Source organism: Chionomys nivalis, chromosome 8 (genome assembly GCF_950005125.1).
Source record: "Chionomys nivalis chromosome 8, mChiNiv1.1, whole genome shotgun sequence".
NCBI classification, from domain to species: Eukaryota; Metazoa; Chordata; class Mammalia; order Rodentia; family Cricetidae; genus Chionomys; species Chionomys nivalis.
Window position 1 is genome coordinate 73,662,640 of NC_080093.1, and position 19,334 is coordinate 73,681,973.

The window sequence follows — 19,334 nt, forward strand, 5'->3', positions numbered from 1 at the left end:
GAGCTACACGCCCAGTCATAAACATTTTTCAAATACAAGTTATTCATAAATAGATAACATGTATTTTAGCATTATAATAACTCAAACTATTCTTTCTTTGGAAACAATAATATATTCATTTAAGTTTGTTTAAATTTTTGGAAACTCAAAATTTCAAAGTTGCCAACAGAAAGATCCTCTTGTTCAGGGTATCAGGACTAGAGAAACTGCTTCCTCTTTCTCCCTCTACCTCACTGAAATTCAGAGAGAAATTAATAATGAACTACAACAAAGGGAATCATGTCCAATGATAAACATACAAGTTTTAGGTAGATATACCTGCCACCCCTTTAGTAGAGCGCTAGAAAACATTTAAGACGGGAACAACGGGAGCAGAAAGACATCGGTGGAGGGATTACATAAGGAATAGAAAAGGCAGACACTGGCGGGGGGAGGGGGGACACAACATAAGGAACAGAAAAGCCAGAGCCACTCCAGCCACAACCACATCAACAACTCTAATCCCTGAGTCCTTCCTGTCTGCATGGTTACAGGAAGTATCTGCTTTAAAAACCTACCTAAAACTGAAAAGAATGCTCTCTAAGGAAACTAAAACTTCCAAAGGAGGCTCACAGGTCTCTTCCCAGAGTGGAGGCTACTGGTTCTCCATCCATCACGCAAGTGGGGCCTGTCCATTCACACGGTGCTTTGGATTAGTCCTATCATTCAAGGACAGTCTACTCAGAAAAGAAAGCTATGAAAACACAGAGGAACCTCTCTAGCTACCTTCATTAGTCAGCCTAGAGTCTAAGTTTCATAATACGAATAAGAACTGTTCTGCATATTGAAGAAAACCATCATCTACAAAAACAGTATCTAACTGCCCTAAATAAGTTTTCTGGAGGACACACTATAAACAACAGGCAGTCATGAAGAGGTTCCGTGGAAACATAACCATTCGTTAAGGCTGAATGGCAGTGGGGATGTAACAAAATAAAACCAGAAAGATAGGCAAATATGTAGGAAACTGGAAGAGCTTAAATCTAGCCTTTCTGATGGAAGTGAAGGAGGGATGTAAATAGACTGAGAAAACAGAAAAGACTGGCATCATGCACAACTGAAATAACAGATTCACGCCAGATGCATAATTAGACTCCTTTATAGTCTATGTAAGGACCATCCCAACAAAGTCAAAGGTCAAGGTGACCACAGTATACAAGAGCGGCAGATTGAATGGCATACACAAAGATGATAAGGGTATGTCTACAGGGACATAGGGAGAACTCAAAAACAAAAGCCTCATTGTCACCATGTCAGAACTGGGATACAGTCACATATGGTGGCACATGCCTGTAAATACCAGTGTGTATATGCAAGAGGATCAAGTTTGAGGCTAGTGTATGCTACATAGTGAGGTAGGTCCTGTATCAGAAAAAACAAAAACATGTTTGCATCACAGTATTTCCCAAGGCTAAGATAAGGAGTGCTTATTAACTACCATGATCTCCAGTGGCATCCAAAGAATGTGTACCCCACTTGTGTCAAGATATCACCCTTATTAGCATTTGTTCTTCATGGCCTTCTGGCAACTACAAGGTCATCCTTTTCTGATTCTTCTCCTTTCTTAAACTTTATTTAGTACTTGTTTTGCAAAGTTACCAAGTGTCTTCTTAGTATTTATGGCACATGCTGCAGATCTCAAAATGTAATAGGGGTTAATAATTGACATTCAAAGGATAGGGGAAAAGTTATTCAATACTGTCCTTACCACTCATGCTTTCCCCAAAGAGAAACATACAGACTGTCTCTCTCTGTCTGTCTGTCTCTCTCTCGGTTTTCGGTATTCACATGTTCCACAGTTCCAATATTTTAGTCATACTCACTTCAAGGCTAGTAGGAGGATATTTCAAAGCTATCATTCTATGAATCTACATGCCACTAAACAGAAACTGGGCTCCCCCTCCAGGGCTCTCCTTCTATGGGAACTTAGTATTTTTACTTATTGCCTGCACCACATATAAAGCCTGAACACCCAGAGGGAATCTTCTAGGAATCAGAAATGCCCTGACTGGAGTGGAGTTATATAGTTGTATACATTCGCTACATCTACTACCTATAACCAAAATGTAAATGTCATTGTATATAAACTGCATCTCCCATGTGATTTTTTTTTAATTTTTATTTTTATTTTATGTGTATGCTGCCAAGCAGCACTAGGGACCTTAAACTTTCAGAGGCCAGCAAAATGAATCAGAGGGTGTCACCAAGCTTGACCATGTGAGTTCTATCCTCAGGACCCACCCAGTAGGAGAGAAGTGGTTCCTGCAGGTGGTCCTCTGACCTGCCCCTTTCCACTACCCCCCACCAGACAATAAATAAATGGTTTTAAAAATTTTAAGAAATTTCATTTTTTCTCCTGTGAATGTATATGAGACAATGATAAGGGACAAACTAGACCATAACAAGTAAATACTGTAAAATCTGGCCCTGTGCAGTTGGATAGTTTTAAAAACCTAAGAGAAACGAGCTAGTGAGATAGGACCTCAGATAAAGGTGCCTACCACCAAACCTGACTGATAACCTGAGTTTGAGTCCCAGGAATCACATGTGAAAGAGGAGAGAAATGGCTCCTTCTTAGTTGTCCTCTGACTTGCATTACATTATGACATACACACGTGCTCACAGTAAGTAAACACAGTAACAAAATAAAAATCAAAAAAGAAAAACACAAAAGCATAAAACTTTTTGGAAGTATGGCAGCAGTATGGCAAGTTATAATATAACAGACAGACAGACAGACAGCTATCATTCTACCATCATCCTTGAGGATGTCTTAGAGCAGTGAAGCACTAGAGCATAAGGCATATGCCTATGAAAGTTCACTGCAAGTCTCTCTGAAAGCAAACACTGCAAGTCCCATCAATGAGGAAGCCGCTGCTGCATGAAAAGCATAATGAAAAGGAGCCTATCTGCTTACTCACTGGAAGGAATGTCCCTAATGTAGGAAAGGGAAAACACAAGTTGCAGATTCACAAACAATACTATTCTCTATTTTTTAAGTAGCATGTCAGTGTTACATTACACATTCAAGATGATTCTCAGGTGATTCATTAATCCCAAGCCACTGGAAAGGGAATAATACATAGGTGAATACTATAAAATAATAGCAGCAGACTAATCCAGAGGAAAACATTAAGCTATAGTATAGGCATGCCAGACAGCTAAATGTTGATGGAACTAGGCTTGCATGATGTGCTGAATTGAGTTACTAAAATCAGCACAGTAGGTGTTAACTACAAACTGATCCTTGGCCTATATCAGAAAATTGGATTTCAACAGCTTTCATCCCGTGACTGATGAGAGCAGTACCCGGCGCTGAACTGCACGAGTACTACAATCCACCTCCACACCTTACTGTTTCCTCCAAGTATGACATGAAACCACTCTCCAAGAGAAGCCTCGAGCAATAAATTTTTTTATCTACTTTTATTTATTTTTATGTGTACAAATGCTTTTGTTTGCATGTGTGTCTGTGCACATGTGCCTGGTACCCAAGGAAGTCAGAAGACAGCTTCACACCCTCTGGAACTTGAGTTATAGGTGGTTGTGAGCCACTAAGTAGATGGTGGGAATCTAACCTAAGTCCTCCACAAGAACAAGTGCTTTTAACTGCTGAGTCATCACTCCAGCCCAAGGACAATAAATTTCTAACAAGCCTTGCCTCTGGCAAATTATCTTAAAAATGTTTCCCTGTGACGGGAGGAAAATGAAGCATATCTTCTTTAACTGCACGGAGTGGAACTGTGGAAGCTGACACCTAGTTTCCTCAGAGATTTGACCTATGTACCTCTTTCCTTTGTTGATTTTTTTTTCAATTTCCTTTCATTTTGAGGGACCTGGAGTTAAGACATCTCTGATAGGCAGAAAGACAAGGAGAGGGACCATCCATGACTAGCTAATGAAGGTGGTGAACTTCCAAGAAGGCTGGCTTCTTCCTCACCCTCCCTTAAAAACAAAGGCCTTGTGGGCACTTTCTCCCTCCACTGGTTCCCTACTGAGGGTCAATCAGCCATTCTGGCTTCCTTCAAACTGACCAAGCCTAAATTAGGGGAAGAAATCCTTCAAAAACTTTTTAAATCCCCACCACTCAAGGAGAGGCTAGGCTTCAGCTTCCAAGGTCCCTACTTTGCTTTGCAGTCATTTTTGTGTGCTTGCTGTGTGTGTTTTCTCTCCCTAATAAAAGCCTTTATTGGTTGAGTCTGTCTACTGTGTTTAAGAATTTCCCCACTTCTACTTGTCATTCTCGAAACTTTCCCCCCTGCCTTTTAATTAACTGGCAGGGAAAGTGAACCCGATCAGGATCCCTGAGCAGTAATGGCTGCACAAACATTCCACACAACTACATGCTGAATCCTGTAGGTCTTCCTCACCAACTATAAAACCTGAGAGGGAGAATTTCTATGACAAAAAAAAAAAAAAAAAAAAAAAAAAGTAGCTTTTCCAGTCAAGAGAGCACAGAATGACATGAATCCCGGGGAGCATAAAGATTGGTTAGCCTGACAGGTTAACAGGATTGACACACAATGGAATCGTAGACAAGAAGTAAGTGTTGGGTAAAAATAGGTAGCAGAATGTACGGTGAGAAGCAATCCAAGTGAATGTGTAGTGCCCAAACCTCAATGCAAAGGAAAAGCAAAGCCAGCACAGTGGGGCAGCTGACAGCATGAAGGAAAAATACTGATGGTAACTAGACTTTAAAGTTTGTCAGAAAAACAACAATGAAGCACGGATGGGTGGTTAGAGTTGCTGTAGGAACAGAAACAAAAGGTAACGTTTCTGATGGCCCAGTCAGGGCCACCCTCACACACACATCAAGTGCATGCTCACTCTTGTTATAAACCCCTATCTGCCCTCTTTTCTCCTGATGCCCCCCATCCATTCCTCATGGCTTTACTGCTTTCCTCTTCACATTCTCCTCAGTCTTGATTTCTGTGTTGATCAATAAACTAGTCAGTGCTAGACAGTAAAGTCACTGGTAACCTAATTAACATCAGCAGATAGTAGGACAGAAACCCAATCACAGCATAAACTGGTAAGGGAATGAGTCAGCTGAGTCAGTTTCTCCAATAACTCCTGTGGTAAAAAGATATGAAAGGAAAAGGGGCTATACTACTTGGAGATGGAAGGTAACCAGCACGAAGGAAGGACAGGGGATGGAGAAGACACTGAGGGAGAAAGAGGAAGAGCAGCAGAGTAGACTGACATATATGTATGAAAACACCATATCAAAATGAATTTTCATGCAAACTACAAAATATTAACTTAAAAACAAGTCAAACCCAGCAATACATGTCTGTAATCCCAGCAGTTGGAAGGTATAAACAGGAAGATTCAAGGTCTGCCTCAGCTACACTGAGATTTCAAGACACCAGCTTGAAGTACAAGATACTCTCTTTCAAACTATGTAAGGTAAGAAAAGGAAGAGACAATAGGCAAACCAAAAGCAATGAGGATCCAGGTGACACATAATCCGGGTCTCACTAGACCTCCCATTACTCCCAGAACTTGAGCAATAAAATAACATTAATAAAGGATTATAAGCTTCTGAAAAGAATCTGTGATTCCACATTGATGTGGATGGATCATCAAGTAAATAAGGAATGAAGATTGATCTTCACTGTAAAAATACACTGATGAAAAAGAATACGTACATGTTGTCAAAGTATGACGAAACCTGATGTACAGCTAACATCCGTGGCAATGAGACGAAGTGACTTCATGAATTTCCCCACACAAAGAAAAGCACCTCGGTCCCCTATGCTGCTTCTGTCCAAAACACAGCTCTGGACCTAATGAGGAGCTCCAGGCAAACAGAAACAGAGAGTCAACCTACAAAACAGCTTCACTCTTTAAACACCAAAAATCTGCACAACAAAGAACTGCAACCCAGTGCCAGAATACAGGCAGGTAAACCAAATATAACCTGTGGCCTTACATTGACTCTCCAACCAGAAAAAAAATAAAATAAATATTTTTTCTTTTTGCCTTGATATGACAAACATTACTGAAACAATACATAAAATGTTAATAAGGTCTTCTCATTAGCAATTACGAATGTCAGTGTTGTTTCCCCAACTATGAGAACTGCGCTCTAATTACTAAGAAAATACCTTTGATTTTAGAAAATGCAAGCTTTTAGGGGTAGAAAGAAGAGCATCTTGTTACAAGCAAGTTTCTCTCAAGCAGTAAAAATACTATTCATATAAAAAGGGGGACTAATAATGAAAGTTTAGGTTGAGAAAAGTTAGTCAAATAGATATCCCACCACCAGGAAAGCAGCACTCTGTAGTCTACAGTGTTGGAACTATTTATTTTGGACCTACAACCAGAAATACAGCACTAGTTCCATTCCCATCGACTGTTAAAAACACTCTTCCATAGCTTGTCAGGTACAGGCTAAGGTAAAGCTGCCTACCTAAATCCCTAAGTCCCACTTCCCTTTTGAAGCTTAGCTCAATTACTACTTCCTTCACATTTCTTTCCAACCAATACAAATCTCACCCCTGACCTTCAATTAAACAATATACATGGTCTAATTATTTTAGATGTTAATCTCACTGCTCCAGAAAGGACTAATTACTGGTCCAGGGACAAAACCAGTTCTACTTGAACTGTACTCCCTGGCAGAGAGAGGCTCTTAATTAGACAACAATTCCTGCTTCCTTCCCTTTACTAACATTCCCTAACTGTGCTCCTTTCATTTATTCCCACCACATACTACTTCTTCAAAGACCAGATCAAAGCAGCCCTTTCTAAGCACAGCTTGCAGTGCAAAGTTCTGGGGCCCATGTCAAGAGAGGAGAACTTAACCCTCAACTCCAGCAGCAGCTTGTGTGGCCTTACAAAGGTGTTTAACATCTCACAAACCTCTATCCTCTAATTAATGATGTCCAACTGTACCTCCCTGAAAAGGCTGTTGTGAAGATTAAATTAGGCAATACAGATAAAGTGCTAACTGAAGGCACATAGTAAGTGTACACTAATCACTAGGCTACAGAAAACTCAGGACACTGTGAGTGACAAGCTGGGACAGAAAGAAGTCGGAGCAAGAATATAGACAAAATAGAAATGAATACATAAAAACAACTCAATGCAGCATATGAAACACCCCAACAGCTAACCCCCCAGATTCCAAGTCAAAATCAATTACAATGTTAACAGAATGAAGACAGCTCTACATGATGCCATCAGTATACAAGAGCAGCAGTCACAAAAATAAAAAATGCTTTCACTAAGAAAATAAATCCAACTGGATTTAGAAAACGTCATTAAACTGACAGAGGGCAGTTACAGAAAAACCCATAGTTTAGGATACTTGTCTTTCAACACTATACGAAACAGACAAAAACAACAGGGAGCCGGGCGGTGGTGGCGCATGCCTTTAATCCCAGCACTCGGGAGGCAGAAGTAGGCGGATCTCTGTGAGTTCAAGACCAGCCTGGTCTACAAGAGCTAGTTCCAGGACAGGCTCCAAAACCACAGAGAAACCCTGTCTCAAAACCAAAAAAAAAAAAAAAAAAAAAAAAAAAAAAAAAAAACAAACAAACAAACAAAAACAATAGGGGCTGGAGATATAACACACTGGTTAAGAACACTGTCTGTTCTTTCAGAGAACTCCAGTTTGGTGGCAGCTCACAACCATTTGTAACTCCAGTGCCAGGGGATTCAACACCCTCTTCTGACCTTCACAGGCACAGACACACTTGCAGGCAAAACACCCATACGCATGCATAAAATAACAAGAAAAAAGGAAGGCAGGCGGGTAGGCAGGCTGGCCGGCTGAAGTGAAAGGGAAGGACAGTTCACTCAGGCAAACACACAGCAAGATCAGAAAGGAATATGGTACACCTATCTCTATTCACAGATAGCATAGACTGTAGAATAGCTGTGATGTAGTACAAGCTCAGCATACTTAATTAAGCTCCTAGTGTCAATCCTTGGTAACAATTAAAAATATATAACACTTAGGAATAAATTTTACAAAAGAAGTACAAACTATATTTAAAACACAGTATATCTTTGAAAAAGTAAAGGCCAAAATAACTGGAAAGATTCTATATTTATGAACAACTAGAAAACTTAGTGTCATTAAAATGGTGATATTATCTAAGCTGATCTACAAACTGATCTTATAAAAAATTCTACTTTTTCATTAAAACTGACAAGCTGATCCTAAAATTCACACAAGGGGAACCAATGCACTCCTGAGAAGGAGAGAATGGAGGACTCGTTTCAAGCCTGCTAACTACAACGCCACAGTAACGAAGAGACTGGAAACTGGCCTACAGATAGCTGACTGACCAAATGTTACAGCTACCGAATCCTGAGACAACGCCCTTCAGAATGAGCAACTGACCTTCAAGAATAACAGAGAAACCATCTTTTCAACAAATGGTGCCAAACAACTGGAAAATTGTAAGAATGAAATTGGAGCCTTCATATCATGCACAAAAACAACTCAAAATGCGATGACAGACCTAAGTGTAAAAACCATAAAACTGGGGCTGGAGAGATGGCTCAGTGGTTTAAGAGCATTGCCTGCTCTTCCATAGGTCCTGAGTTCAACTCCTGGCAACCACATGGTGGCTCACAACCATCTGCAATGAGGTCTGGTGCCCTCTTCTGGCCTGCAGACATACACATAGACAGAATATTGTATATATAATAAATAAATACATACATACATACCATAAAACTGTTGGGAAACAAAAAAAAATTTTGCAACCTTAGAATGAACATCAATAGCACAAGCAACAGAACTATTATAGGTAAGTAGACCTAAATATTTGTGCTTCAAGGAACCAACAAGAAAGTGAAAAATTACATAGGAGAAAATACTTGTAAATCATAAGTATAAATACATAATATATAGATATAATAATACATTAAGAACTCTCAAAACTCTACAATACAAAATACACCCCAAAACTTATGTGGTATGCACGCTTATACACCCAGTTTTTGGAGGAGAAGCAAGTAGGTCAAGGAGTTCAAAGTCATCCTCAGCTACATAACAGGTTTGAGGCTAGCCTGCGCTACTTGAAACCCTGCTTCAAAAAACTGAAAACCGATCCATTTAAAAATTTAAAAACAAGCCAGGCATGATGGTGGACATTTTTAACCCCAGAACTTAGAAAGCAAAACAGGTTCCAGGCCAGAGTAGCAGTGAGACCATGGGGGGAAGGGAGGACAAAGCTGGAATTTAAAGACAGACTATAAATAGACATTTCTCCAAGTCAAACATCCAATAAAGGCCACGAAAAAATGCTCAACTTCATCAATCATTAGGGAAATGCAAATCAGAACCACAACGAGTTGTCTTCATACACAAAGATGCCTGCCTACCAATTAATAAGGACAAGTGTCAGCAAGGATGCGTACAAGGGCAGCTGCTGGTGAAGCAGAGAATACCTTGACTGCATTGTACACAGCCTGGCAGTTCCTCAAAAGGTTACAGCTACCAGACGACCCAATAATTAATTCCATTCCTAGGTAGATATTCAATAGAAGTAAACCATGCATACAAATATACCAGCACACAAATGTTAATGGCAGCATTAGTCAACTCTTAAGTGAAAACAACTGAAACACCTACTAAGTGATGCAGAGATAAATACAGTGTGGCACAGTGCTGAGGTCGCACCTTAGCAGCACACCACATGCTTGGCATTTGAGGCCCTGAATTCAATTCCTATCAATTCAGACCAAAAATATCACACACACACACACACACACACACACACATATATACAGGCGGATCTCTGTGAGTTCGAGACCAGCCTGGTCTACAAGAGCTAGTTCCAGGACAGGCTCCAAAGCCACAGAGAAACCCTGTCTCGAAAAACCAAAAACAAACAAACAAAAAAAAAAGCTGAGAGTCTGAGTTCAGGGCCACTGGGGACTACATGTGCAAGGAGGAGCAGAAGGAACAGAGAATGACACCTTTAGAAAGGAATTTGAGAATAGATCAAAAGCAGGACAGCACTAAAAAAATCTTAGTACTGAGCATAGTTGACTCTGATTCCACAGCCACTGAGGAATCAGAAGTTTCCAGTAGTTGGCTTACAACTGAAATACTACCCTGCAGTAATGCAGAGAAAGCTTATTTATGTCCCCTTCCATTTTTATACTTTGTGACAAGGTCTCAGGTAGCCCAGATGGTCTTAAACTTGCTGACCTTGAATTTGGGTGTCCCCTGCCTCTACCTCAGAAGAGCTGAGATTACAGGTGTACCCCACTAGGAATGGAATCCAGAAGAGCCTTAGCTACATAAGCAAGAAGCCTGTTACATGCTCACTAAGCTTCCTGTACGTGCCTCATACCTGCTTGAGGATTCACAAGAATGCATTTCTCTTGTCCTTCTATGGCAATTAACAACAGGTAAGCGATACTAGAATGCTCTTCAGGTCAGAGGATATTTGGGTACCAGGCAGCACCATTTCCTCCTGCTAGCTCACATACGCATTTTTCAGGGGACAGAAACACAGAAGAAAGAAGGGACAAAAAGAAAGAAAGAAAGAAAGAAAGAAAGAAAGAAAGAAAGAAAGAAAGAAAGAAAGAAAGAAAGAAAGAAAGAAAGGACTAAAGTCAACAAAAACACAGACATCATCCCTACAAAAACATCCAATATCTCTGTAGCAAACTGCCCAATAAACACTATCAGATTGCAATGCACTAAGGACAGCAAAACAAGTGAACTAGCTCAGTCTTGTTTGTTGTTATACAAAATTCAATCAATTGCTGTTTGTACAAAATATCTTTTAAGGTTCAAAGTATAAAATTCTTCAACTAGGTTTCAATCTGTTTTGAACATTCCACTTAAAATGGGAAGCTGAGTCATTGTCACATAACACTACTTACTGCCGAAAATTCAAATGTTTCTCCCTGGTTACAAGAAAGGAAATGCTAGGATTTCTGCTGCCTAGCCAACTCAACAGAGTATGCAAATGATATTTAAAGTAAGACATCTTAAATAGAACTTTTAACTCTATTTATGTTCATGGAACTCCTCTTCGAGCTCTTCTAACTCTAATGCACACCAAGTCTTCGGTTCTGAGTGTGTTTGTTTTGTTGTTCTGTTCAAATACATAACCAATTTTCCAAAGTACTTCTCTTCACCTGCCATACCTTGTACACTCACAGCATGAGCACCTTACCTTGTCTGCGGCCACAATGCCAAGATAATCTAAATACCTGGCATAATGGTACAGATCGTACTGAACTGAGAAGTATATGGCAAGATCCCAAATTTTAGGTCAAGCTGGGCTTTCTAGTGAGAATTTGTCTCAAAAACAAAATAAATAAAATATAGAATACAAATTACAAACCTAACCAATGTTTCATTTTCTTATCAAACATCATTAATCAAAGTTGAAAACAACCTTTATGTCCACTAACAAGGAAGCTATCTTCAAAAACACTTTTAAACACCAGGTGGTTTAATCCCAGCATTTGGGAGGCAGAGACAGGCAGATCTCTATGAGTTCAAGGCCAGCCTGTTCTACAGAGCAAGTTCTAGGACAGGCTCCAAAGCTACAGAGAAACCTGTCTTAAAAAAACAAAAAGAAAGAAAAAGATACCCTCTTTTAAAAAAAAGTAGCAATCACAACCATTAGTCAATTTAAAGTAGATTTATAGTTTCTGTAATTTTAAAACTTGGGTTTCATTTTAAACTAAACCGAAATTATAGCATTTCCTATGATGAAAGAAACATTAACTAGGCCAGCATAAAGGTGCAAGTGTTGAATAATGCTACAGAAAATTCCTTTCAAATGGTCAAGAACACCTGCAGAGATGTGCTGAGAACACATACATCACCAATGGTGAGACACACTTCAACCAAGAAGATTTAACCTCAATTTGATCATTCAGAAGTGATAGGACAACCCCAAATTGAATTATATAAAACAACTAATCAAAAAATTGTACTCTCACAAAAGGGGTAGCAAGGAAGCTTCAGAGACAAGACTGCTAATGAAACCATGGACCAAGAAATGGTGAAAAGAAAACCCACCATGACAACTGAAAATAAGTAAATATAAACCTATGAAATTTATGCCCTGGCAATGCTGAAGCATGCATGGGCAGCTCATATACGGCGGTTTTGTTGAACTTGTCCATGGTTACATGGTCTAAGTTGATGAGGACGACTGACCAGGTCTCTTCCTTAAGATAACACCAGATCTCATACAGGCGGTTGTGAGCCACCGTATGGTTGCTGGGAATTAAACTCAGGACCTTTGGAAGAGCAGACAGTGCTCTGAACCACTGAGCCATCTCTCCAGACCCTAGTGTAAAGTTAAATGTTACATGTTTGGTCATTTGACTGTTATGTACTATAATGCTGTATTTTGGGGATAGAGTGTAATGATAAAGAATCATGAAAAGCACGAATATTTGTTACCCTAGTTTTGGTACTTTGCTTAAGGTTACAAATGACTTTTTGTTAAGATTAATTGTATTTTTAATTATGTGTGCATGTGCATATGTGAGTGCCAAGTACCCATGGAGTCCAGAAGAGGCTAGCAGATCCCCCAGAGCTGGAGTTACAAGTGGTTGTGAGCCAGCCAACTCAGGCACTAAGAACTGAACTGAGTGCAACTTGGGTCCTCTGCAAGAGCAACAAGAGCTCTTAATTGCCTAGCCATCTCTCCAGCCCTCAAATAATTGTTTTAAAATGAAAATTTGGTGAAAGCCATCTCAATCTGGAGTAAGAGTATCCAAACTGAAAAGAATACATATAACACATGCCATTTTAGTATTTCCAATCATGGGCAATACTTCTGAGTTTGTCATAAAATCAAACTGTAAAAGACTTTATGCCTTTCAAATTATACTTTCAGACATATTTAATATGCCAAAATTCAAAAGAGATTATATTCTTTTTACAATGTTCATGTTCAAATTTTCCAGAGCAATGTCAGTTTTAAGCTAAGCCCCCAGTCTGTATTCATTTATCCTAGCAACTAATTCACCACATCATCTCCAAATTAAGCTAGAAAGAAGCCTAGTCTACAAACCACATCAGAGCAAACAACAGCAAAGCCTAGCAAATCAGGATGATTTTTCACCTAAACAATTGGAGACCAGAAACAGCAAATACCCTTACCTAGAGAGAGGTACAGCCTGGCTCACTTCTGTTGTCTTGGGTCTCTGTGACAGCATCTGTTTCAGATATTCATGGTTCAGTCAAAAGTGTCCTAGGTTAGATGCTATACGGGCAACCTTTTATATTTGCTGTGCAATGGCATTTAACAGTTGGTTTGGGGAGCAGGGATCACTATCACAAATTTTGCTAACTTCTACTTACACAATACGCCTAAATTATAGAAAGCACTAGAATAGGCATGAGACATAGTGAGATAATTGTTTTGGTTTTTTTTCTGTCCAAAGAGAAGAAATATACATTATGTTTTATCTACTGTGCAATGAAAAGACCAGAATTGAGTGAGAAGACCTGTTGGAGTTCCAGCTCTGTAAATCTAGATAGTCCCTCAATCAGCATTCTCACTTAAGAAGTAACAGACACCAACTGATGCCTTAAGATCCAGCTCTGACTATTCACTAACTCTGTAACTTTAGCCTCCAAATATACTTTCAAAAAGTGTAACAACTGGGATCTAGAGGAATGACTCAGCAGTTAAAAGCACTGGCTGCTTTTCTCAAAGATCCAGGCTTGATTCACACGGCAGCTCACAACCATCCGTAACACCACTTCCAGGGTATCCAATTCCCTTTCCCTCTTCTGGACAACCATACATGTTAAAAAAAAAAAAAAAAAAAAAGTTTAACTGTTTTACATCAACTGAGTTGTAGTAGTTAATGGAGGGTTTCTGTCTCCCCTCTAAACTGTGACTGTAACTTATCACTGTTTCTCCTCACATAAATTTCTATTTCAATAAATTTCATTGGAGACTGGGTCAATCTCTCATTTACCCTAAATGCAGAACACCCCTCACTACTAATCTGCTTTGAAATCCCAGGTTCCACTTCCTCAGTAACTCACCTTCTCACCTCTCCCTAGCAGCACGCACACACCTGGTCACAACTGCTAGGCTAGAAGAGTTTCCTATCACACTGGCATCCTACCATAAGGCAGGCAGAGGCCCCTTAGACCATCTAAATGTGTAAGTTCTCAGCCTGACATTCAAAGCCCTCCACATAACATACCTTAAGAGAGTCTGGTTAATTACTTGCTATTTCTGCTAGACCAAATTCCTGTATGCTTACTGGATTTGGAGTCTTCATTTCTTCTGTTCTAACATCCTCTCTGAACTTGGATTTGGTTCCAAAACTCCAATCCAATGGTAGTCACCCTCATCTAGACATCACAGCTCCCTCTTTTGAATGAAGTACATGGTAATGCAAAGTGAGACAATTCTAAAGGTCAAAAAGTGAATTTTAAATGCTAGCTAACCTAATGAGTAAAATGTCTGTTTTACCATTTTGCTTAACTGCCACTGGACACCTGGACTATCTTGGTAAGGATTTGCCACTTATCCCTGGAAAGAAGAATGGCAACACAACTCTAACACACACAAAACAGAGCTTTCAAGCTGGACACACATATTGGGGTTTGCTGGGCTTCCATTATACAAAAAAAAAGAGGCTTATATGAATTCATCATTTATATACTTAGGACTTTTCAAAACCTGAACCAAGATCTCTAACAGTCCTGCCCCCCATCCCCACCTTCTACCAGAGATGTTTGTCAGAATCTGAAAACACTCTGATCATTACAAACACTGAGTAGGGAGTACTCCTGGTAGATGCTGGACATCCTACACTACAAAGGGCAGTCCTCAAATAGTTTAATTAGCTGCTGTAAAATATAAGCAGTGTCCATAGTGAGAAGGTCCAAGATAAACATATCGCATGCGGTTGTAGGGTCTACTTTTAAAAAGAAATGTTCCAATTTTTCAAAGTGAAGCGTGTTACCTTCAATAAGAGCTTAAACAGAGCATGAAGGCTGATGACTCCTGCAATTACCAGTGGTAAGACCTCCTGTAGTTACTCAACCTCTTTATACCTCAAACCTCTTATATGTAAAGCAAGGCTAAGAACCCTTAATTCACCCAGCCTCTTGAGGGTAAGGAGGCGTGCAAAGTCTTTGGATGAGTACAGCAAGCAGATGATGATTAGTTGTTAAGTTTGCCCACATTCATCCCTCACTGGTTCCTAGAAAATGCTAAGTTTACTAGGGTGAATACTAACTGCCACGGAGCCCTGAGTAGGGTACTAATAAAGATTGACTTTTTTTTGTTGTTTTTTTGTTTTCCGAAACAGGGTTTCTCTGTAGCTTTGGGGCCTGTCTTGGAACTAGCTCTTGTAGACCAGGCTGGCCTCGAACTCACAGAGACCTGCCTGTCTCTGCCTCCCGAGTGCTGGGATTAAAAGGTTTGCACCACCACCACCAGGCAAAGATTGACACTTTTTACTTGAAGCATGTGTCCATCTAATCTAATCACCTCTTTCTCTACTCAAAGCACCTTAATTGTTCCCTTCTCACAGGACAGTGCTTTTAAAAAAATCTCAGTATTTTTCTTTTTCACATCATATGATCAACTGAGGTGCTTCAAGCACATGGTGGACCACCATCCCCTTCTGACCCCTACATCAACTACCATGTGTTACCATTATTTATGCACATACTATATAGTTTCCCCACCAGATTGTACATGCCTTCTATGGACAGTGACAGCAATGGATTCCTTTTTATGTAACCCAAGGGGCCTAAGAGACCTTAGCAACTGGATGGACCAAGCCTCTCATTTCATAGATTAGACAGAGAAAGGCCAAGTGACTTGCCAAGAGTCAAGGTCATTTTAAGAGGCAGAGCTAAAATTCAAACTCTGATCCAAGGCCAATAGAAGAGAGTCCAAGTTCTGCCCGATCATGATGAAAACCATGCTTGTATTACAATGTTTACCTAAGGTCTAGGTACCCTCATAGAAACAACACCTATGTGGCTACCTGACGAAACAAAAATAGAGGGAGAAAAAGACCCAACACCTACACTGTTACTAAAATTACACCTTAATAATTCAATCTATTTTGTTTGGCTCTGTATCTTATTATTTCTTCCCCAGTTTTTGACAGCATAACTTGTTTAAGCATACAGATGACAGTTATTTAGCCACTGATAGCAGCTTTAATGTCCCTTTAAGTGATTTCCGCAATTATTTAGAGTTCCAGAAAACCTCTCACTGGGTAAGCCAATACTGTTCCTTTGCCAACGGAACAGATTCTTTAACAGTCACCCCAACAGATTAACATAAATTCAAAGAGCCAGAAATTTGGAATAATTTCTACATGGTGAAAAGTATTTGTGCAATTACAAGTGTGTTAATAACCCCAACATAAGCCTAGAACTTCCAACAAACAAACGTAAGTCACGAATAAAGCTGTTCAGATTGTATTAATCTCGAAGTTTCTGTGAGTCCAAATATGATGCAAAAAAAAAAAGTGAATAGGGAAGGGAAAGCCTGTTTTAAAATGGATCTGAAAAAGGGTTAAGTATAGCGCAATTCCCTGATGGTGAAGCAATTACAGCTCAATAAAACCAAACGTTTTCCAGAAATGCATCACTTGGAGGTGGGGGACAAGACACAACCCTTTTCTTTGAGGTAGTATTTGATGCTTAAGTTACCAGTGCAAAAGCACTCATGCCCAACAGAAGTGATAATCACTGAGAACGATTTTTAATTACTTTCCCAGCTGATAAAAAGAGCACACACTGAACACAGACTAAAATGTAGTTTCAAAGAAAACAAAACGCAGTTTATGCTCCATGAAGTTCAAGGACAAAACTGTTTGCAATGCAAAAGAATCCGCCTGACTACAATGTGCAGAGACAGAGAGGAAAAAAATGCAAACACATAGTATCTTTTTATAAAGGCAACAATTTAGCTACAAAGTAATAACGGGGAAGCCAAAACAGTTTGACAGCCCGCCATAAGGGCCGCCTCAATCATGAGTCACACAATGCCTGCAACCATTTACAATAGTAATTAATGCACAAGTCCCCTAATTAAATTCTAAAAGGGTGAGAATGCTTTAACTAAGTTTACAAGAACTGCCTTTTGCTTTTCTTTTTAAGAACGAACACTCTTAATTACGCGTCTCCCTGCAATGCCCTCCCCATGCAATATTCCCTGAGGACGTTTCTCCCGAATGTCTGTTCCCTGCGTGCGAAAGCAAATGACACGGGATGAGGGAGGCGAGGGGGGGTAGAGTCCGTAAACCCAGGAAGGGCGAAGCAGAAGCAGAGTAGAAACACACGATTATAAAGGGGGAGGGAGACTGAAGGCTCGCCCATCTTACCTGCTAAGATTTCTCTCTACGTCTTTGGTAGCTTTAGCTTCCAATTCTCTGAAACAGGAAACAAAAACAAACAAACAAAAAAAAAAAAAACGGGGGAGGGGGATGCGCGTGAAAACGGAGCTTCTGCGGCAGAGCGCCCGCGCGGTGGGGGAGGGGCGGGGCTGCGGGCTGCAGCGCTGCGGGCCTCCGAGCCCAGGACGACCGAGCCCAGCGCCGCAGCCCGCGCGGGGCCGAAGCTTCTCCCGGGCCGCCCGCGGCCTCCCACCCAAGCCCGCGCACCCCGGGGACTGCCCCGTGCTACCGCCGCCCCGCAGTCCGAGGGGTCCTGCGGCAGCGCCGACGGCTGCCTCCCGACCCCGAGCGAGACATCCCTCCGGTCCGCTCACCTCATGTGTGTAAAGTGCACGAGCGCGTGGGGCGCGGGGAACGAGGCTCGCGAGCCTCAAGCCCTCCGCAGCGCCGCGGGGACAGGCCCGAGCCGCTGCACCAGCGCCATTTTCTACACCGACCCGCTGCCGCCGCCGCCGCCGCCACCGCTGCCGCCGCAGGCCCCAGACCGGAAGTGAATGCCCTACTGGCAACCCCTTCCGGGGGCGCGGGGCCCGGAGCCCCAAGATGGAGGCCCTAGCAACTAGGCCTGCTGGACAGGGCAGAAGCTTGGCAACGGCCCGACGCGGCCGGGACCTCGCCGGAGCTGTCGGGGAACTCCGAGGCTCCCCGCAAATGTCTTCGGGGCCTGACGAGAGCAGACCGCAGCCTTTCTCGCCGAGGCCGGCTCGGGTTTGAGTCCGATCCTCCCCTCCTCCTTCTTTACTGCGACACAAGTTTCCTTCCCCTCTGCCCGGCCCCCCTCCCTCACAGAAACACGCCTTTAAAAAAAAAAAAATCCACCAAACCGCAAATTCCACCCTTGCCGCCGCCGGAGGAGCCCGCCCGGTTTTTAAATTCACCCACATCTAATTACTTTTGACCTTGAGCCAGATTATTTAACCTCTCTGCTTGCGCCTCTCCTCAGGTGACGAATGCGTACCTGAGGCTGGTTGTGAGGTTTCAGTACGATTTTACGCCTAAAATTTTACACACCCTTGACTCAGCAATTCCACTTCCACTCATTTCTACTCAAGAAATAATCACTTGGGGTATCGCTTTTAAGTACTTCATCGTCAAGATAATAACTGACGACACTGGGAAGGGTGAAAACTGTTAACTAGCTCCGAAGTCCGGCGACGTGAGACGGCATTAAAAAGCATCCAGCCACTTGCGGCGCAGGAAAAGATGGAGTGGGAAAATACCGGCCGGAGGACTTGGTTACAATAAAAGAATGAAAAGGCAGATTCTAGACTAGTCCGCAGAAAAACATGTGAACACCTGATTGTGAATACTGTAAGATAAATACCCGTAAAGCATATAAATCTATATATAGATACAATAAGATACAGCAATATAAATCATGGAGATATAATTAGGGCAATAATTGTAAAAAATTACAATGTAGGCACATACCTGAATGTAAATACAATAAGATACAGACCTACAGGTAGATGAGGCAATATAATGCATTAAGTGCACATAGGTACATATTCTTGTATATTAAGTGCACATAGGTACATATATTCTTGTATATTAAGTGCACATAGGTACATATATTCTTGTATATTAAGTGCACATAGGTACATATATTCTTGTATATTAAGTGCACATAGGTACATATATTCTTGTATATTCGATGCACACAGTGCTTCTTGTGATTGCCATATTTCTCCTCTACTTAAAACCTGTTCCCTTTTGCTTTCTCAGAAAACTCACTCTGCAGATTACTTCCTTTTGCTCTTTTCTGTCCTAAATCCTCCAACTGGCTTAGACATGCTCCACTCTCTCCCATGAAACAAGCTATGTGACTGTCCTGTTCTGGGAGAAATGTGTGTTGTAGTAAATACATAAATTAGTGTTTTTAATTTTATGAGCCTATAAAC

At 41.0% G+C, this 19,334-nt stretch overlaps 1 protein-coding gene across 5 annotated transcripts in view; it reads right to left on the reverse strand.

Annotated features, from left to right (window-relative positions):
* Window positions 1–19,334, reverse strand: part of Tnrc6a (trinucleotide repeat containing adaptor 6A) — a 169,231-nt gene that overhangs the window by 63,420 nt on the left and 86,477 nt on the right. For 3 of the 5 annotated variants that reach the window (XM_057780008.1, XM_057780010.1, XM_057780006.1), the window contains exons 1-2: window positions 17,748–17,912; window positions 17,362–17,409 (exon numbers count right to left, since the gene is read on the reverse strand). The exons of 1 other annotated variant lie outside the window; for it this stretch is intronic. In XM_057780008.1, the coding sequence (XP_057635991.1) occupies window positions 17,362–17,409; window positions 17,748–17,752 (53 nt within the window). In that variant the 5' untranslated portion in view covers window positions 17,753–17,912. Of the gene's footprint in view, window positions 1–5,690; window positions 5,840–17,361; window positions 17,410–17,747; window positions 17,913–19,334 lie in introns of those variants that run through there. One more of the 5 variants, XM_057780007.1, reaches the window with a different exon arrangement.